Source organism: Aristolochia californica, unplaced genomic scaffold (assembly GCF_029961685.1).
Source record: "Aristolochia californica isolate CCGP_79_NKW_82.1479 unplaced genomic scaffold, dmAriCali1.0.hap1 SCAF_2, whole genome shotgun sequence".
In the NCBI taxonomy this organism is placed as follows: domain Eukaryota; kingdom Viridiplantae; phylum Streptophyta; class Magnoliopsida; order Piperales; family Aristolochiaceae; genus Aristolochia; species Aristolochia californica.
In genome coordinates this window covers 41286843-41301505 of record NW_027181881.1, presented here as the reverse complement: position 1 = coordinate 41301505, position 14663 = coordinate 41286843, and the positions used below count along the sequence as shown (strand labels likewise).

The 14663-nt window shown below is 36.7% G+C and overlaps 2 protein-coding genes across 2 annotated transcripts; both read left to right on the top strand.

Moving 5' to 3' along the window:
• Positions 1-269: 269 nt before the first annotated feature.
• Positions 270-3281, top strand: LOC137955074 (pentatricopeptide repeat-containing protein At2g03880, mitochondrial-like). Its single transcript, XM_068801945.1, has one exon. It carries the CDS (start codon positions 270-272, stop codon positions 3279-3281), a length of 3012 nt encoding a protein of 1003 aa, XP_068658046.1.
• Positions 3282-4992: 1711 nt separating this feature from the next.
• Positions 4993-5589, top strand: LOC137955073 (pentatricopeptide repeat-containing protein At4g02750-like). The gene has a single exon (XM_068801944.1). It carries the CDS (start codon positions 4993-4995, stop codon positions 5587-5589), a length of 597 nt encoding a protein of 198 aa, XP_068658045.1.
• The last annotated feature ends 9074 nt before the right edge of the window (positions 5590-14663 follow it).

Here is a 14663-nt window from a genome sequence, read left to right as displayed (position 1 = left end):
AAGAGGCTGTTAGAACGGGAAGAGGGTAAGCAAATGTTTGGCCCATTGAGATTTACGCCTGACCAGGTAGTCGTACTGTATCGTCTACAGAACTACAGGTTAGTGTTCCGCGAGTAACAGAAGCGCGAGTTGATGTTCCTCGAGCGTCGGTAGCTGTCGCTGCTTTATTCGTGGCCCGAATTCCATTTTGGTTCAGATTGAGATAGCCGATGAGGCAGTATTTTAGTGCTATTTATTCTCACTTTATCTGTTTATAATCTCGATGACAGATGGAAGTCCCTGTAATACAGTTACTGTCGCCGCAACCTCTTGCCACCTTCTCGTCTACCAGCTGTGTCTTCCCGGCGGAATTCAAATTCCGTTCTTCGGCGGCTAGAAATGTTACTTGTCAAGCATCAAAAGAGTTGCAAAATGCACCAATCCTTGAAACTTCTACAAGCTCTCCTGTTACTATGAAAAGAAGACGGCAGATCGGATATTATCTATCTCTAATACAGAGAGCTCGAGACGAGTTTCCTATCGCAGAACCTAAGCAAATTCATGCGCAAAGCATTAAAGCAGGTCTTATGGATTCCATTGTACTCCAGAACAACTTGGCAATTCTTTATGCGAAGGATCTATCCTTGTTAACTGCTGCCTGCCGACTATTTGATGAGACTGCTGAGAAAGGAGTCGCTCTATATGCCACTCTTGTAAGTTGTTTCTGTTTGTTGGAGATGTGGATTCATGCCCTACACGTATTTGTTTTGATGATCGATGAGGGTCTCCTGCCCGACAAATATCTCATGCCTACTATATTCAAAGCCTGTACCAGGCTTAGGGACTTAAACCTGGGACGGATGATGCATGGATTAGTAATAAAAAGGAATTTAGATTATGATATTTTTACTGAAAATTCCCTTGTTGACATGTATGCGAAATGTGGTAGCTTGATCAACTCGCAGAGAGTATTTGATATGATGTCTAGAAGGGACGTCGTTTCCTGGACAACCATTGTTTCGGCTTATGCTGATATGGGTCTCTTGGATAAAGCAATGGAAATATTTGATTCCATGCGGAAGAGTGGTGTCATACCGGATCACATCTCTTGGAACGCTTTAATTGTTGGATTTGCTAAAAACGGAGAGATGGAGAGAGCTCTGAAGTTGTTGGAAGAGCTGAGAGAGGATGGATTAAATCCTGGCATCAGTTCCTGGAATGCAATTATTTGGGGGTGTGTACAGAACGGTTGCCTTGAGGGTGCTCTAAACATGTTTACCGAAATGTCTTTAGCAGAAAGTCCTAATGCTGTTTCAATTGTGAGTGTTCTTTCTGCTTGTGCGGGATTGAATGCACTGAATTTTGGGAAAGAAGTTCATGCTTATGCTATTAAAGAACGGTTATCGGTAAATAGCTTTGTATGTGGCTCTTTGATCAAAATGTATTCCCTATGTGGGAAGATAGAGTGTGCAGAACTAGTATTTAAGATGACACAGAGTAAGAATTCTGCTGTGTGGAATGACATGATCATGGGATACATTAATGCAGGTAAGATGGAGAATGCAGTGTTACTTTTGGACTCGATGGAAGTTAATGGAGTGAAACCTGATTTGAAGTCTTACCATACCTTGCTTGGTGCATATGCCAGGAAGGGGCAAAAAGATAAAGCTTTTGAGCTACTTATAGAGATGGATCAGATGGATTTGAAGCCAAATGTTGTATCCTTTAACATATTAATATCTGGATTCCAACATTTTGGTCTTTGTTATGAGGCTCTTAAATTGTTCCAAGGAATGCAAATGCCCAATAAGATTGTCATTAACACTTCAAAAGCTAAAAGGAAGTTTCCTCATCAAGTTCTAACCGAGCCCATCAAACCAAATGCCTACTCCATCAGTAGTGCCCTTTCAGCCTGCAGTGATCTCCACTTGAGGGATAAAGGAAAAGAAATTCACGGGCATGTCCTCAGGAACTCATTTGATTCAAATGTGATTGTTTCCAGTGCATTGGTTGACATGTATGTGAACTGTCAGGAAATGAGTGCAGCAACCAAGACATTTCAGAAGATTAACAAGAAAAATACAGTGACTTGGAACATTTTACTGGCAGGTCATGTGAAAAATGGCGAATCAGAAACTGCCCTAAAACTTTACCTTCTCATGTCACGAGCAGGATTTCGGCCAAATTCAGTCACACTTATGATTCTTCTATCAGCATCTAGTAGTCTGGCTTCTTGGACACTGGGGAAAACATTACATGGTCATATTGCAAAGCTTGCGTTCACAGAGTATAAAATGTCTCTAACAAGTGCACTTGTTGAGATGTATGCAAAATGTGGGAGCATATTGGAGGCAGGAGTTGTTTTTAATCAGTCCTTCCAAAAGGATGTTGCATTGTGGAATTCAATGATTTCTGCTTATGCGAACCATGGAATGGCAAATGAGGCAATTAACCTGTTTGAGCAGTTGGAACTTTCAGGTCTCAAGCCAGATCATATTACCTTCACTGTACTTCTTTCAGCTTGCGCCCGAGTAGGTTTGGTGGAACTAGGATGGAAATATTTCAGTTCTGTGGAGGATAAGCATGGAATTAAGCCTACTTTGGAGCATTATACATGTTTTATTAGGAACTTATGCTCTGTGGGTTTACTAGATGAGGCACTTGACTTTGTCAAAAGAATGCCATATGAACCTGATGCTTGTGTCTGGGCCACCATTATCCAGGGTTGCAGAGTTCACTCAAATGCTGAAATAGGGGAAAGAGCAGGGAAGGCCTTACTTGAATTAGAGCCAAATAATGCATCAAACTATATTGTTCTGTCTAATATCTATGCTATGTCTGGCATGTGGAATTCTGCTCAGGATTTGAAGAATGAGATGAGGAATCGTGGTTTGGGGACCATGAAGGCATGTAGTAGGGTAGAAGTCAATAATTTAGCTTACGCATTCAGAAGCGGGGATGATTTCAGTACTGAAATGCAGCCAGTTTTGAAGAAATGGACTGAGTTGGCTAAAGAGATGGAGAGCAAAGGTTACATTCCTCAACAACTCTGTTTGTGTGTTGAAGATGAGATAGACCCCTTTTCATGTTCACACACTGAAAAGATTGCTATTTGCTTCAGTCTTGTATCATCTCATAGACAAACTATGATACGTGTTGTTAAGAACTTAAGGATGTGTTCTGATTGCCACACATCAGCAAAGTTTATCTCCAAAATTGAGAGAAGGGAGATCTTTGTAAGAGATGGGAGCTTCTATCACCATTTCCAGGATGGAATATGTTCATGTGAGGACAAGTGGTGAGGATTTTAACATGGTTCTTCTAACCTTTTGACAGAAGAAGTTTTGCCTAAATGGGTAGCTCGTATAAATATAATATAATATAATATGACAAAATTACCCTTTAACTCATGATACAAATAAATATAATAGATAAATTTATAATAATACCCTTAAACAATCCCCTTCTATTCTCGTTCTCATTTGAAATTATTGCAACTTCTATTGTCGAATTAAAATTTTCAATTCTTGTGCAAAGGTGTAATCTACTGTTTGTGTTCATATTTTTCTTTACAAATGCCCACAAGTTTTGAATTAGTCTCAAATACGATTACTCGAATTTTGTATTTTGAAGCATGTCATACACTAGTATGGTCACCCAATTCATCAATTCAACCGCGAAATTGACCTAGAGATTGGTTGAATCGGTTTAGCTGCCTGGAGACCCATCCTGGTTTTAAGGGAAACTACCCACGTCGATAAACAAATTGTCTTGCTCGCAAAATCTTTCATGTTAGAAGCGCAGAAGATCCATTCTTCCCTAGTCAAAACTGGCCTTCAGTACCATGTCTACTACTGCAACCTCCTTCTGCGGGCCTTTAAGGAAAGAGGGTCTTTGTCGGATGCTCGATATGTCCTTCATCTCATGCCTCGCCCCACGGTTGTCTCTTGGAACACGCTCTTATCTTCCTATGTCAAGCTCCAGACCATTGATGAAGCTCTCAATTTCTTCTCTGAGATTCCACAAAAGGATACTCGATCATTTAATTCCATCATCTCGGCTCTCGCTCACAATCAAAGAACCAGAGATGCTGTGAACCATTTCGTGTATATGACTCGTGGTAGTAGCGAAACTAGACCTGATCATTTCTCTTACGCAATTATGCTCCCTCTATGCGATTTGAGAATGGGTTGCCAAATTCACTCAAGAATTATCAAAGCATGTTCGAATTCGGATGCTCTTTTGTGGACTAATCTTGTTAACATGTACTCTGAAATGGGAGAGATCGAAAACGCCCACAAGTGTTTTGATGAAATGCCTGAAAGAGATTTAGTGTCATGGAACGCTTTGATTTCTTGTTACTCTAAGTGTGGGGTAAGCGACGTTAGCTTAGACCTCTTTCAGCGGATGAGGAGAGAAGGACTTAAATGGGACGAGTTTACAATAGCCACTGTTACTAACGGCTTAACATCTCGTTCCCAGATTCCTCTAGCAAAGCAGGTACATTCTTTGATTATCCGAAGTGGCTTCTGCTTTGATCGTTTTACAGTTAATACATTAATAGACTTGTATTCTAAGTGTGGAAATGTTGAATCAGCAGCCCAGATCTTGTCGGAGATTCATGAAGCAGATGTTGTTTCTTGGACCACCCTGATTCTTGGGCATTCACATAGCGGGAATTGGAATGAAGTAGTGCATGCCTTTTATCAGATGAGGACATTAGGAATACATCCGAACTCTTTCACTATTGCTGGGTTGTTTAGCACTTGTGCAAGCTCCAATTCATTTGAAAGAGGTAAAGAATACCATAGTTTTGCTATAAAGTATGGACTGGAATCAGATGTGGTAGTAGGAAGTGCCATAGTGGACATGTATTCGAAGTGTGGAGAGGTGAAGGATGCTAAAGAATTCTTCCAACGAATGCCGTGTAGGGATCTAGTTTCATGGAATGGAATGATATGTGGGTTTGCTCAAAATGGGGAAGCTGTGGAAGCTCTGAATCTCTTCCATGAGATGGTACATAATGAAGGGATCCTCCCAAACCAAGTAACCTTCACTGGCGTGTTAAGTGCATGCAGCTACTCAGGTTTTGTCCAGAAGGGTCGTCAATTGTTTAATGAGATGGTTCACATGCATAACATCAGGCCCTCAGCTGAGCACCACACTTGCATGGTGGATATGCTGGCACGGGCAGGACTATTGGAAGAGGCTGAAGCATTTCTAATGCACTTACCTTTCGAACCTGATAATGTGATGTGGGGCACAATGCTGGGAGCTTGCAAAAAATATGGGGAGTTTGTTGTGGCAAAGAGGGTAGCAAAACGTCTTCTTGTGGTAGAGCCAGAGAATTCATCGGCCTATGTGCTTTTGGCAAATCTGTTTGCCGGTGGCTGTGAATGGGTTGAAGCGGTTGGTATAAGAGAAGCCATGCAAGAAAAAGGAGCTCGCAAGGAGTTGGCAAGGAGTTGGGTTCAGATTAGGGACACTGTCCATTCATTTGTGGCAGGTGACATGTACCATCACCAAACAGAAGAAATCATTGAGGTCCTGCAGAGACTACGCTTGCAAATGGCAGGTGAAATTATTGGGTTTGATTCTATACCTTCATGAACCGACTTCTTCATATAAAATAAAGCTAAAGCATATTATAATTTAATATTTCTATGAATTTGAATTTAAGATAATTCTTTTGTCTTTTTATATTACAATAATTTGAATTTGAATGTTCTTTATACTATGATAAAAATTTTTCTCTTACTTCTCTTTCTTTTCTTTTATCTTCAAATTCCATGTTTTTTTGGAGAAAAAAGTTTCTCTCATATTTTTCTTTTCTCTGTAAGAGTCTGTGCTACAAAACACTAGAAAAGGGCTTTCTTTTCCCTTTTCTTTGGTTTCCGAACATAACTTAAGGGCATCGGTGAGTTAGTTTTCGAGTTTATGAACTATGTTTCAAACCTAATAATAGATGCAAAAAAGTATGTAAAAGATTCTTTATATATTTGTTTCCTTTTTTCCAATTGAAATTCTACTTTTATCACAAGAACATGCTTGGGAGTTGGAAACAGTTCATGACATGACCAGGAATGGTAGCAAAGACGGATTTGATAAGGGTAATTGGGTGGGAGGGAGGGATCAGATTGCACATATTTTAAATGAGATTGGCAAGAATTTTCACAAATATGTTATAGACAACATTGCAGAGGCTAATGAGTTGGTAATCGCTGAGTTAGAATGAGTTGTTGAGTTCAGGGTCAAGATGATGAATGTCCCATTCATAAAGGGATTGACATTATATAGCTCGTCTTTGATGAGAGCCAATTGGATTTCAAAAAGAGGGGTTGGAAACTGTTGGGTCTAGGGGCTTTAAAGGATTCCTTGAAGAAAAAAGCTTGGTAGATTTCTTGTCTAATCTGTGTTTGTTGATTTTTATGGCTAACATATAAACACAAGAGATCTCAAGGGAAGAAGAGAATAAATGAACTCTAGCTCGTGGGAGAGAGGAGAAAAGAAAAAAAAGGAGAGAAATAAAAGAAAAATAGAGAAAGATGTAACGATGAATTTGAGCTAAGATGAAGAAGATTGAATGTTCCACCCTATACCTTGAGGTTGTATGGTGTTTACAATAACTACATTACCCTTAGGGTTATATGTTTCAAAAGGAAAAAAACATAAGAGGAGATATTAACTTACATAATTACAATTTTATGTCATCTCTATGGAAGTTCTCCTTATCTATTAGTCATACACGTGGATATCTTTTAATATTCTCCTTTAAACTGGTGTTTGTACCTTTAGTTTGCAAATAATCTTGGTCAAGAAACTTGTGTGTTTGAAAAAAAATTCCAATCTTATTTGACTTAATTTTTTTTTTATTGTCTTGCTTTGATTCATCTTGTTCTTGTTTACTTCTTGCTTATAGCCTTCATTTTATTTTCATTTTGTTCTCTCCCTTAATTGGATATTCTAGTCACATAAAAATTTGATTATCATAACACATGAAATTTTTCATTGTAGATTATACTTCTTCTTCTTCTCAAATGTGGAATTTGGAAGGAGGCACAACAACTGTACACTCAACTTCCAATTTGAATTCTTATAACTAAAAAAAAAAAAGGATTTACATCAAATCAATAGAGTAATGAATTTGATTTGACTTGATTCAGCTTGTTGAAATTTTCATGGTAGATTTTGATTTGACTTGATTCAGCTTGTTGAAATTTTCATGGTAGATTTTGTCACCTACGTCATCTTTCGTAATTTTCTTTTAACCCACCCCCCCCCACCCCCCCCCCCCCCCCCCCCTTTAAGTTGGGAGCTCATGACAATGATCCAATTTGAAGAAAAAATGGACAAACTCTTAAACAGTAAAAAAATATGGGTGATATAGTAGGAGCCGAAACTACCTCAAAGGATTTTGAAAAAAATAGTGACAATAATCATTAAAGAGGGTAATGTTTGTCATTCAAAAGATGGCGATAGAAAACCAAAAGGCACTAACGAAAAAGTCTCAATGGACTTAAAAACACTTATATATCTAAAAAAAGGACCAACCAAAGTAATGCACCAAGGGGTTGGTCTAAGAGGGTAAACCAGAGTAAAAAAGGATGGTAAGAGAAAAGTAACCAAGTAAAAGGGTAATGGGGATTGAAGAAAGAAAAAATAACCACCACCATAATAAGAAGGAGATTATAACGGTAGTATTGAAATATCTTAATTTTCTTACTAAGTATGACCCAAGAGGGAGATAAAAAAAACTCTAATGCGAATATCTCCTTATATAGAAATCAAATTGACATGAAATTTTTTCATTCTAAAACTAGACTTTGATAAATTTTATTAAAGTATAATTTTTATTCATAAAATATACTTATTTTTAGAGAAATAATCTGATAAATTTCAGACTCAGTAATTTGGTCGAATTGAGTGCTCTTTCTTTTTTGGCCAACATGATCATTGACTCTTCCAATATTGATATCTCTCTCTCTAGAATCTTTGATTGAGAATTGGTTTAATAGGTAAGAAAATAGACTTACAAATTTATCTTTTACATATAATTATACATATAAAATTTCGTTCTTGATGGTATAAAATGCCTCAAAAGTTGAAGTTTTTTACTGTTACTCGTACCTTTCTTGCAACCTGACCTTCGTTGCTTCAAATACTGATTTATCTACATAGAAAACTCCAATTTCAAAAATTATTTTTGAGTTGGAAAGTATACCTAAATATTTTTCCGTTAATATATAATTTGCCATATGAAAATATCAATATAGATATGTGAATGCCAAGAAAACAACGTATACTGGGATAGGAAAGAAAAAAAAATATAGAATACAAACCTAAACTAATAGGGATGATAGATCAGAAAACGATCTCATTATCTCTATGGGTTGACCAAGTCAACTCATAGAACTCGCTTTGATACCAGGTTGAATTTCTAGTAAAAATAAATACTTCATTAATTTGCTATAATTTGAGTATAATGTGTCTCTATTTATAATAGAGGAAACAAGTAAAAACATATTACAATTAAACTACCCAAGTCCTAATTACACTCAAAGTCAAACCCTAAAAGATAAGTCCTATAATAATTACACAATTGAACATAAATATAAGACTAACATAACTTTAATTGAGACTCTTCTATGAGACTCAAGTAAGACTCCACCATATTAATTCTCTCATTGAGACTTCTTGGTATGAGAGTTATGTAAAACTCTTCCATATATGCTCTTCAACAGACCTCGAGCTCGATTCATGTGTTAACTCATCATCTTGAAGAAGCAACTACGAATGAAGAAATTAAGACTTGTATATTAGAGTTCAAGTTGTATAGAAAAGTCTCAAGAACTCTAATCATGTAAAAAGACAACACCAAAAACTTCAAATTTGAGGTATAAATGAGTTTTTGGAGCTTTAGGACATATTTCCTTCATAACATGTTTTTTATGCATATCAAAGTTTTAAACTTGCTAGAAACCCTTAGGGTCGTTTTTCATCCTATTAAGAAGCTTAATTTAAAAAATTGGCTATAGCATGATCTATCATTATCAGGTAATGATCGATCATCCAGAGTGCAATTTGGTAGAAAATATAAAGCTTGATTAGAAGTGGGCACGGGTTGAGTGAACTATAAACCTAAAACCCGAACCTTAAAAAAACTCGAAATCAACCTCTTCCCCATTATGTTCCCAAATTTCTCAGCCCTATCCTTGCCTCGTACCCGTTGTGTCCCCACCCCCAACTTGAGAGAATGAATCTGATAGATTTCAGACTCTGGAATTTGGTCAAACTGAGTACTCTTTCTTCTATGGCTAGCATGACCATTGACTCTTTTGATATTGATATCTCCATCTAGACAACTCATATTGAGAATTGGTTTGAATGGTAAGAAAATAGACTTACACATCTTTCTTTTGATATATAATTCTTCATATAAAGTCTGGTTCTTGATGTCATAAAATATCTCGATCATTGAAGCTTTTTGCTGTTAGTCGAACCTCTCTTGCAATCTGACTTTTGTAACTTCAAATGTTTGTTTCTCATTGTAGAAAACTCCAATTGCCAAAATTCGTTTAGTGTTGGAAAGTAGATTGAAATATCTTTCCATCAATATAAAATTTACAATATGAAAAGATCAATATGGAGATGCAAATACTAAAGAAACAACAAGTACATGGACAGGAAAGAAAGAAAAAAAGGTAGAATTCACACCTAAACTACTAGAGATGATAAACCAGAAAAGGATCACATTATCTCTAGAGGTTGACTGAGTCAACTCATAGAACCCGTTTTGATACCATGATGGTTTTTAGAAAAGAGAAAAACTTCATTGACTTGTTGTAATTTGAGTATAATGAACCTCTATTTATAATAGAGGAAACAAGTAGAATCCAATTACAATTAAACTACATTTATCCCAGTTACACCCAAAGTTAAACACTAGAAGATAGGTCCTAGAACAATTGAACAACTAAATATAAATAGAAGGCTAATGTAACTAAAATGCCTTTAACTAAGATCCTTCTATGATACCTCATTTCATGAGACTCTCCTTAGACTCTACCATATTGATTTTGGCTCTATGAGACTTCTTGATGTGAGAGTCATGTAAAACTCTTTCATACTTGCTCTTCAACAGGGGTGGAGTAGGAGTGGTTGCTTTGGGGTTAGTAATAGAATCAAGAATATGTGTGTCTTGCACATGAGATCCCTCATTGGGTTCTAAAAGGTCACCCATCAACTAGAAGAGGTAGGGTGAGGTGTGGGAAGAGTGGTGGGGTGGAGAAATTGGAGAGTTTGATCATGAAGAAACGTGTGAAGCAGGGGGATTAAGTAGCCAAGAGGGTGAAGTTAGTCGAAGGGGTGATGTGGTAAGTTGGTAGTTAGTTTATATTTAGCTAGTTGAGTGCAGAGCACAATTTGTGCCACATATGCACAATAGAGTTGACTACTGAAGGAGAATGATTTTCCTGAGTGGTAATTTCCTTAATATCAAAATCATAAGCCTAGTAGGAAGTGCTTCATTATATATTTCTAAGTTTGTATAATGATTTTTATCAAATAGGGGCCACTTGGTAGCAAACATCCCAATACCAAAAGCTTGGAGATGACTTGAGGTAGCCATTTGTGGATCTTTAATACTTAACTAAGACCAAGCTATCAAAGTAAACATGCTTTGATACTACTCGTTAGGTCCTACAAGGATAAGCCTAGAAAGGGGAAGGGTGAGTGACTAGTTTTATCAAAATTTAATGGCTAATTCAAATTCTAAAATAGTCTAATCAAATAGGTCATGTAATAATTAAAGACTCACGCACCACACAACATATTTATAATGGTTCACAAGCCAAAATTAGGTTGTTATGTCTACTCCCAAGGTGTTTGCACCTCAGAGTTGATTTCCCCAAATCAACAATCAAATAATATCTACAATAGCAAACCTTAAAAGTCAATTATAACACATGTCCAACACTGGTCAACATCAACTAAGTACATATACCTAGACCCTCGAAGGGATTTTCAACAACAGCTACAAATTGGCTTAGCCATGTCTTGGTTGGTTACAACACCACAAAGATTATTTACTTTACAATTGAGCTTAAAATTAATATTTAAACAAATATTAAAATATCAAAGCACACAATATTACACGCAATCCTAGCTAGGTGATACTACCACAACACATGGTAACTCAATTTAATTTCAAATAAATGATTTAAAAGAGTATGCACATTGATAGTTGAAAACCTCGATAGACATAGTCTCAAAAGTTGTGGAAAATACTCGAAGTAAGAGGATGATGAGGTAGACTCTAACCAAAACAAAAGTGAACTTAAATCACTTGGTTTCAAAATAAACTCAATCAAGTTCAACATGAAAAATGCCTGAGTACGCATTAAATTTTAAACTCACAAGCTCGAATACATACTTCTTTTTGAAATAATTCCTTGTTTTGGGATGATAAAAAAATGACAAAGCACTAAGGATGAAGGGAGAGTTTTGTTTTTCAATGTAGCAAGCTTGGTGAATTGTGTAGGTTGTGAAATCATTTTAATAGAAGCCATCAAACGGTCTAAAAACTAGTCACTTCTTTTAAAAAATGACACCTTTTTATTTAGAAAAATCAACTAAAACGAATGCAATAAATCATGAAAAAATACTTTAACCATGATTTGATTTGTTAATGATAATGGTAGACCACTTCAAAAAATTTAGTGATCTATAGTTGTTGAATCAAATCTTTGAAATTTCTCTTGCAATAATTTTAAAATGAGTTGTTCAAAAGGCTATGGTTTAGTCTAAGGACCTTCATAAATTGATTCTTTCGATTTCTTCAATCTAGTTAGTCGGTGGGGCAAATGGGCACTTATAGCCCTTTTCTCTCTCATATTCATTCAAACAATATGTGTTTTATCATATAACCTTTTTTTTCTCTTTTGTCCCTAGTTTGAATAGGTCAATCGGACAAATGTTTGCCTGTGAATTGGCCTTCAATGGTGTCACATCTCTTCTTTGTGTTCTTATATATTTGGGCCATTCCAACACTTCGCCCGAATCACAATTGTTCTAGTTTGATATACAAACTTATAGATTACATGTTAGTCGATCGAATAGATCATCTACCAAATTTCTTCTTGGCCATTTTCTATTAAGATTGCCCAATCAAATTTAATAATTAATTTTAAAAATATTTCTTATTATCAAAATTAAACTCACGGGGATTTTTGGGTCAACAAATATAGGGCCTAATCAAGTTTAATTATCACATAATTTGTATTGTCCAAGTCCAAATCCAAATCAAGTTTAATTATCACATAACTTGTATTGTCCAAGTCCAAATCCAAATCGAGTTTAATTATCACATCACCTGTATTATCCAAGTCCAAAAGTTTAATTATGTTAGATCTAATTAATCAAAAGGCAAATGTTGGATGAATGTCAAATTTCAAAAATAACTATGTGATCCAAAATTATCTAATCCACAACCAAAGCATTTACCATGGGGTTGGAAACCTTTCTTGCTAAGTGTTAGAGGGGTTTCCCCTTTCACCAGCACAAGCAACCAAAAGGAGCCCTCCTTGTTATAAAAAACAAGATGGGAAAGGTTTCTCCTCCTTCACACAATGATGGGGGGAGGTTCCCTAGTGGCTTGCAAGAGTTTGGGGAGGCTCCCCCTATTTCTTCCAATAGTTGGGGATCCATTTGCCTAGGTGAACCTCCCCCTAAACAAAAAAGGGAAAATTACCTCCTACCCTTGTGTATGACCTAGGGTTAAGGGCATGGGTTGTGGATCCTGTCATGTAATTTTTATATGTTCACTTTTTTGGCTATGTGTAGTTGCAGTGTTCCAACTATAAGATGTGACGACTCCTTAAATTAATTTACACATTATTGCAAAAAAAACAAAAAAGAAAGACATGACTCTATACATGCAAGACTGAGTTGGCTGGATAAGTTCAATTTCGAGTTCAAACTTGAAATAAGGTTCGTGAAATATAACAAGTCATACTCTAGGTTTTCCAAACTCTGCTTGTTAGCTCGTGAACTGACTTGTTAGCATAGATTTTTTTTATGAAAATACCCTTATTCTAATTGCTCTTGTTAATTCTTTCTTTAGTTGGTTGATAGTTGCTCTTATTTACCTCAAACCTCAAAGATTATAATTTGTTTAGCCTTTTTGGCTCCCTCGACATCTAATGTTGTTGTTTGCCTATGAAATAAATATTATTGATGGAAGTGTTTGTTCTTTCTATTAGGTCTATTAAGGTGGTTATTATATGTTAGTATGTTTCTTTGCAAAGTCTTGAACTCTTCTATGATTCCTTGCAGTTCAATGGTACAAGGTCATCACAATATTCTCTTTATTTATTTTTGTCGTTTTAAATATTGGTTGGAACTCGAACCCGACTCTATTAAAAACTTCAGACTCAAGCTCGATTCCAATTTTAAGCTCGAGGTTGAGTTCAAGTTCTAAATATTCATATCAAACCAAACTCAACATATGCAAATTCGAGTTTTAGTCAAATCAAGCCAGAAAGAAAATTGGTGGGAGAGGCAGTATCAATAGCATCGATTTTCAACGTTTATGTTCTTCCCCTCTCCTTCAATCAATCCCCATGTTGGAATTTGGCTCCTGTCTTTAATATTCACCTTGTTCCTTCTCTGTAAGGTCGATCTTTTAGAGCAATGTTTCTAATATGGTATCAGATCAAGTTGGTCGTGTGTTCAAATCCCGCTGCCCCCAATATCTTTGTTGACAAATTTGGTCCCCCGCTCATGGGTGTGCCTTTCATTCTTAATTCTAGATTCTTTGCTTAGTGGCACGAGCTATTGCAAGCATCCATCGGCATCACCCCCGTCGTCAACTCGGATGTTTTCTCCTTTTCCGCAGGGGCGACAAGCCATGTATGTCGAGCAGGAAAGTGCCGTCACATCCTGCTCGCCAGCACGAGCTCGTCGACAGGGCCCTGTAATCTGCAATCCAGTATAGCAGTAAAGCTTGAGAGAAAGCACTTGAAAGGAAAAGCTTCTTTTCTCCAAATTAACCACAAAGTGATCCAGAAAGAAAACTTTTGAAAAGTTGGATGCCCGTACTTGATTCAACCTGCATTTTTCAACTTAAATCATCAGCTTACTGTGTAATCGATCACTCAATTCTTTCTGCTTCTTTCTTTTTACAGTTTTTCCTTATTCGACTTTGATCCCATAAAGGTTGCAATATTTTAGCTGTGAAATCAGCCACGATACGGGAAAACAGAAATGTTGTTGCAGATGATGAATCGTCTTGACAGGCCAATGACCAAGGAAATTTCCAGGAAGGAGAGCAGCGGCCAGTTTTTCCTCCTGTTTGGCAGCACCTGCTACTGTGTGATAATTCGTCTCTCCATGTTGCTTCTTTGATGGATGGGTCATTTCAAATTACACGTAACGGATTATCGATTCATTGTACCTCTCTTTCCACATCATGATCTACTAAAATTAAAACTTTAAAGCGAGTCGACCTGCAACAAGAGGAAATTCTTTAATGGTGATATTAACTTTTTCTTCCGACAAGTGCATGGTTGTACAGAAGTCGGAACACAGAGAGAAGAAGCGCCGTGCTTTGGGTGGGTCTTCAGGAGAATTCCACCCAATGCTTTTGAAGATTTATAAGTTATCATCCAACTAGAAACCAGATGGAT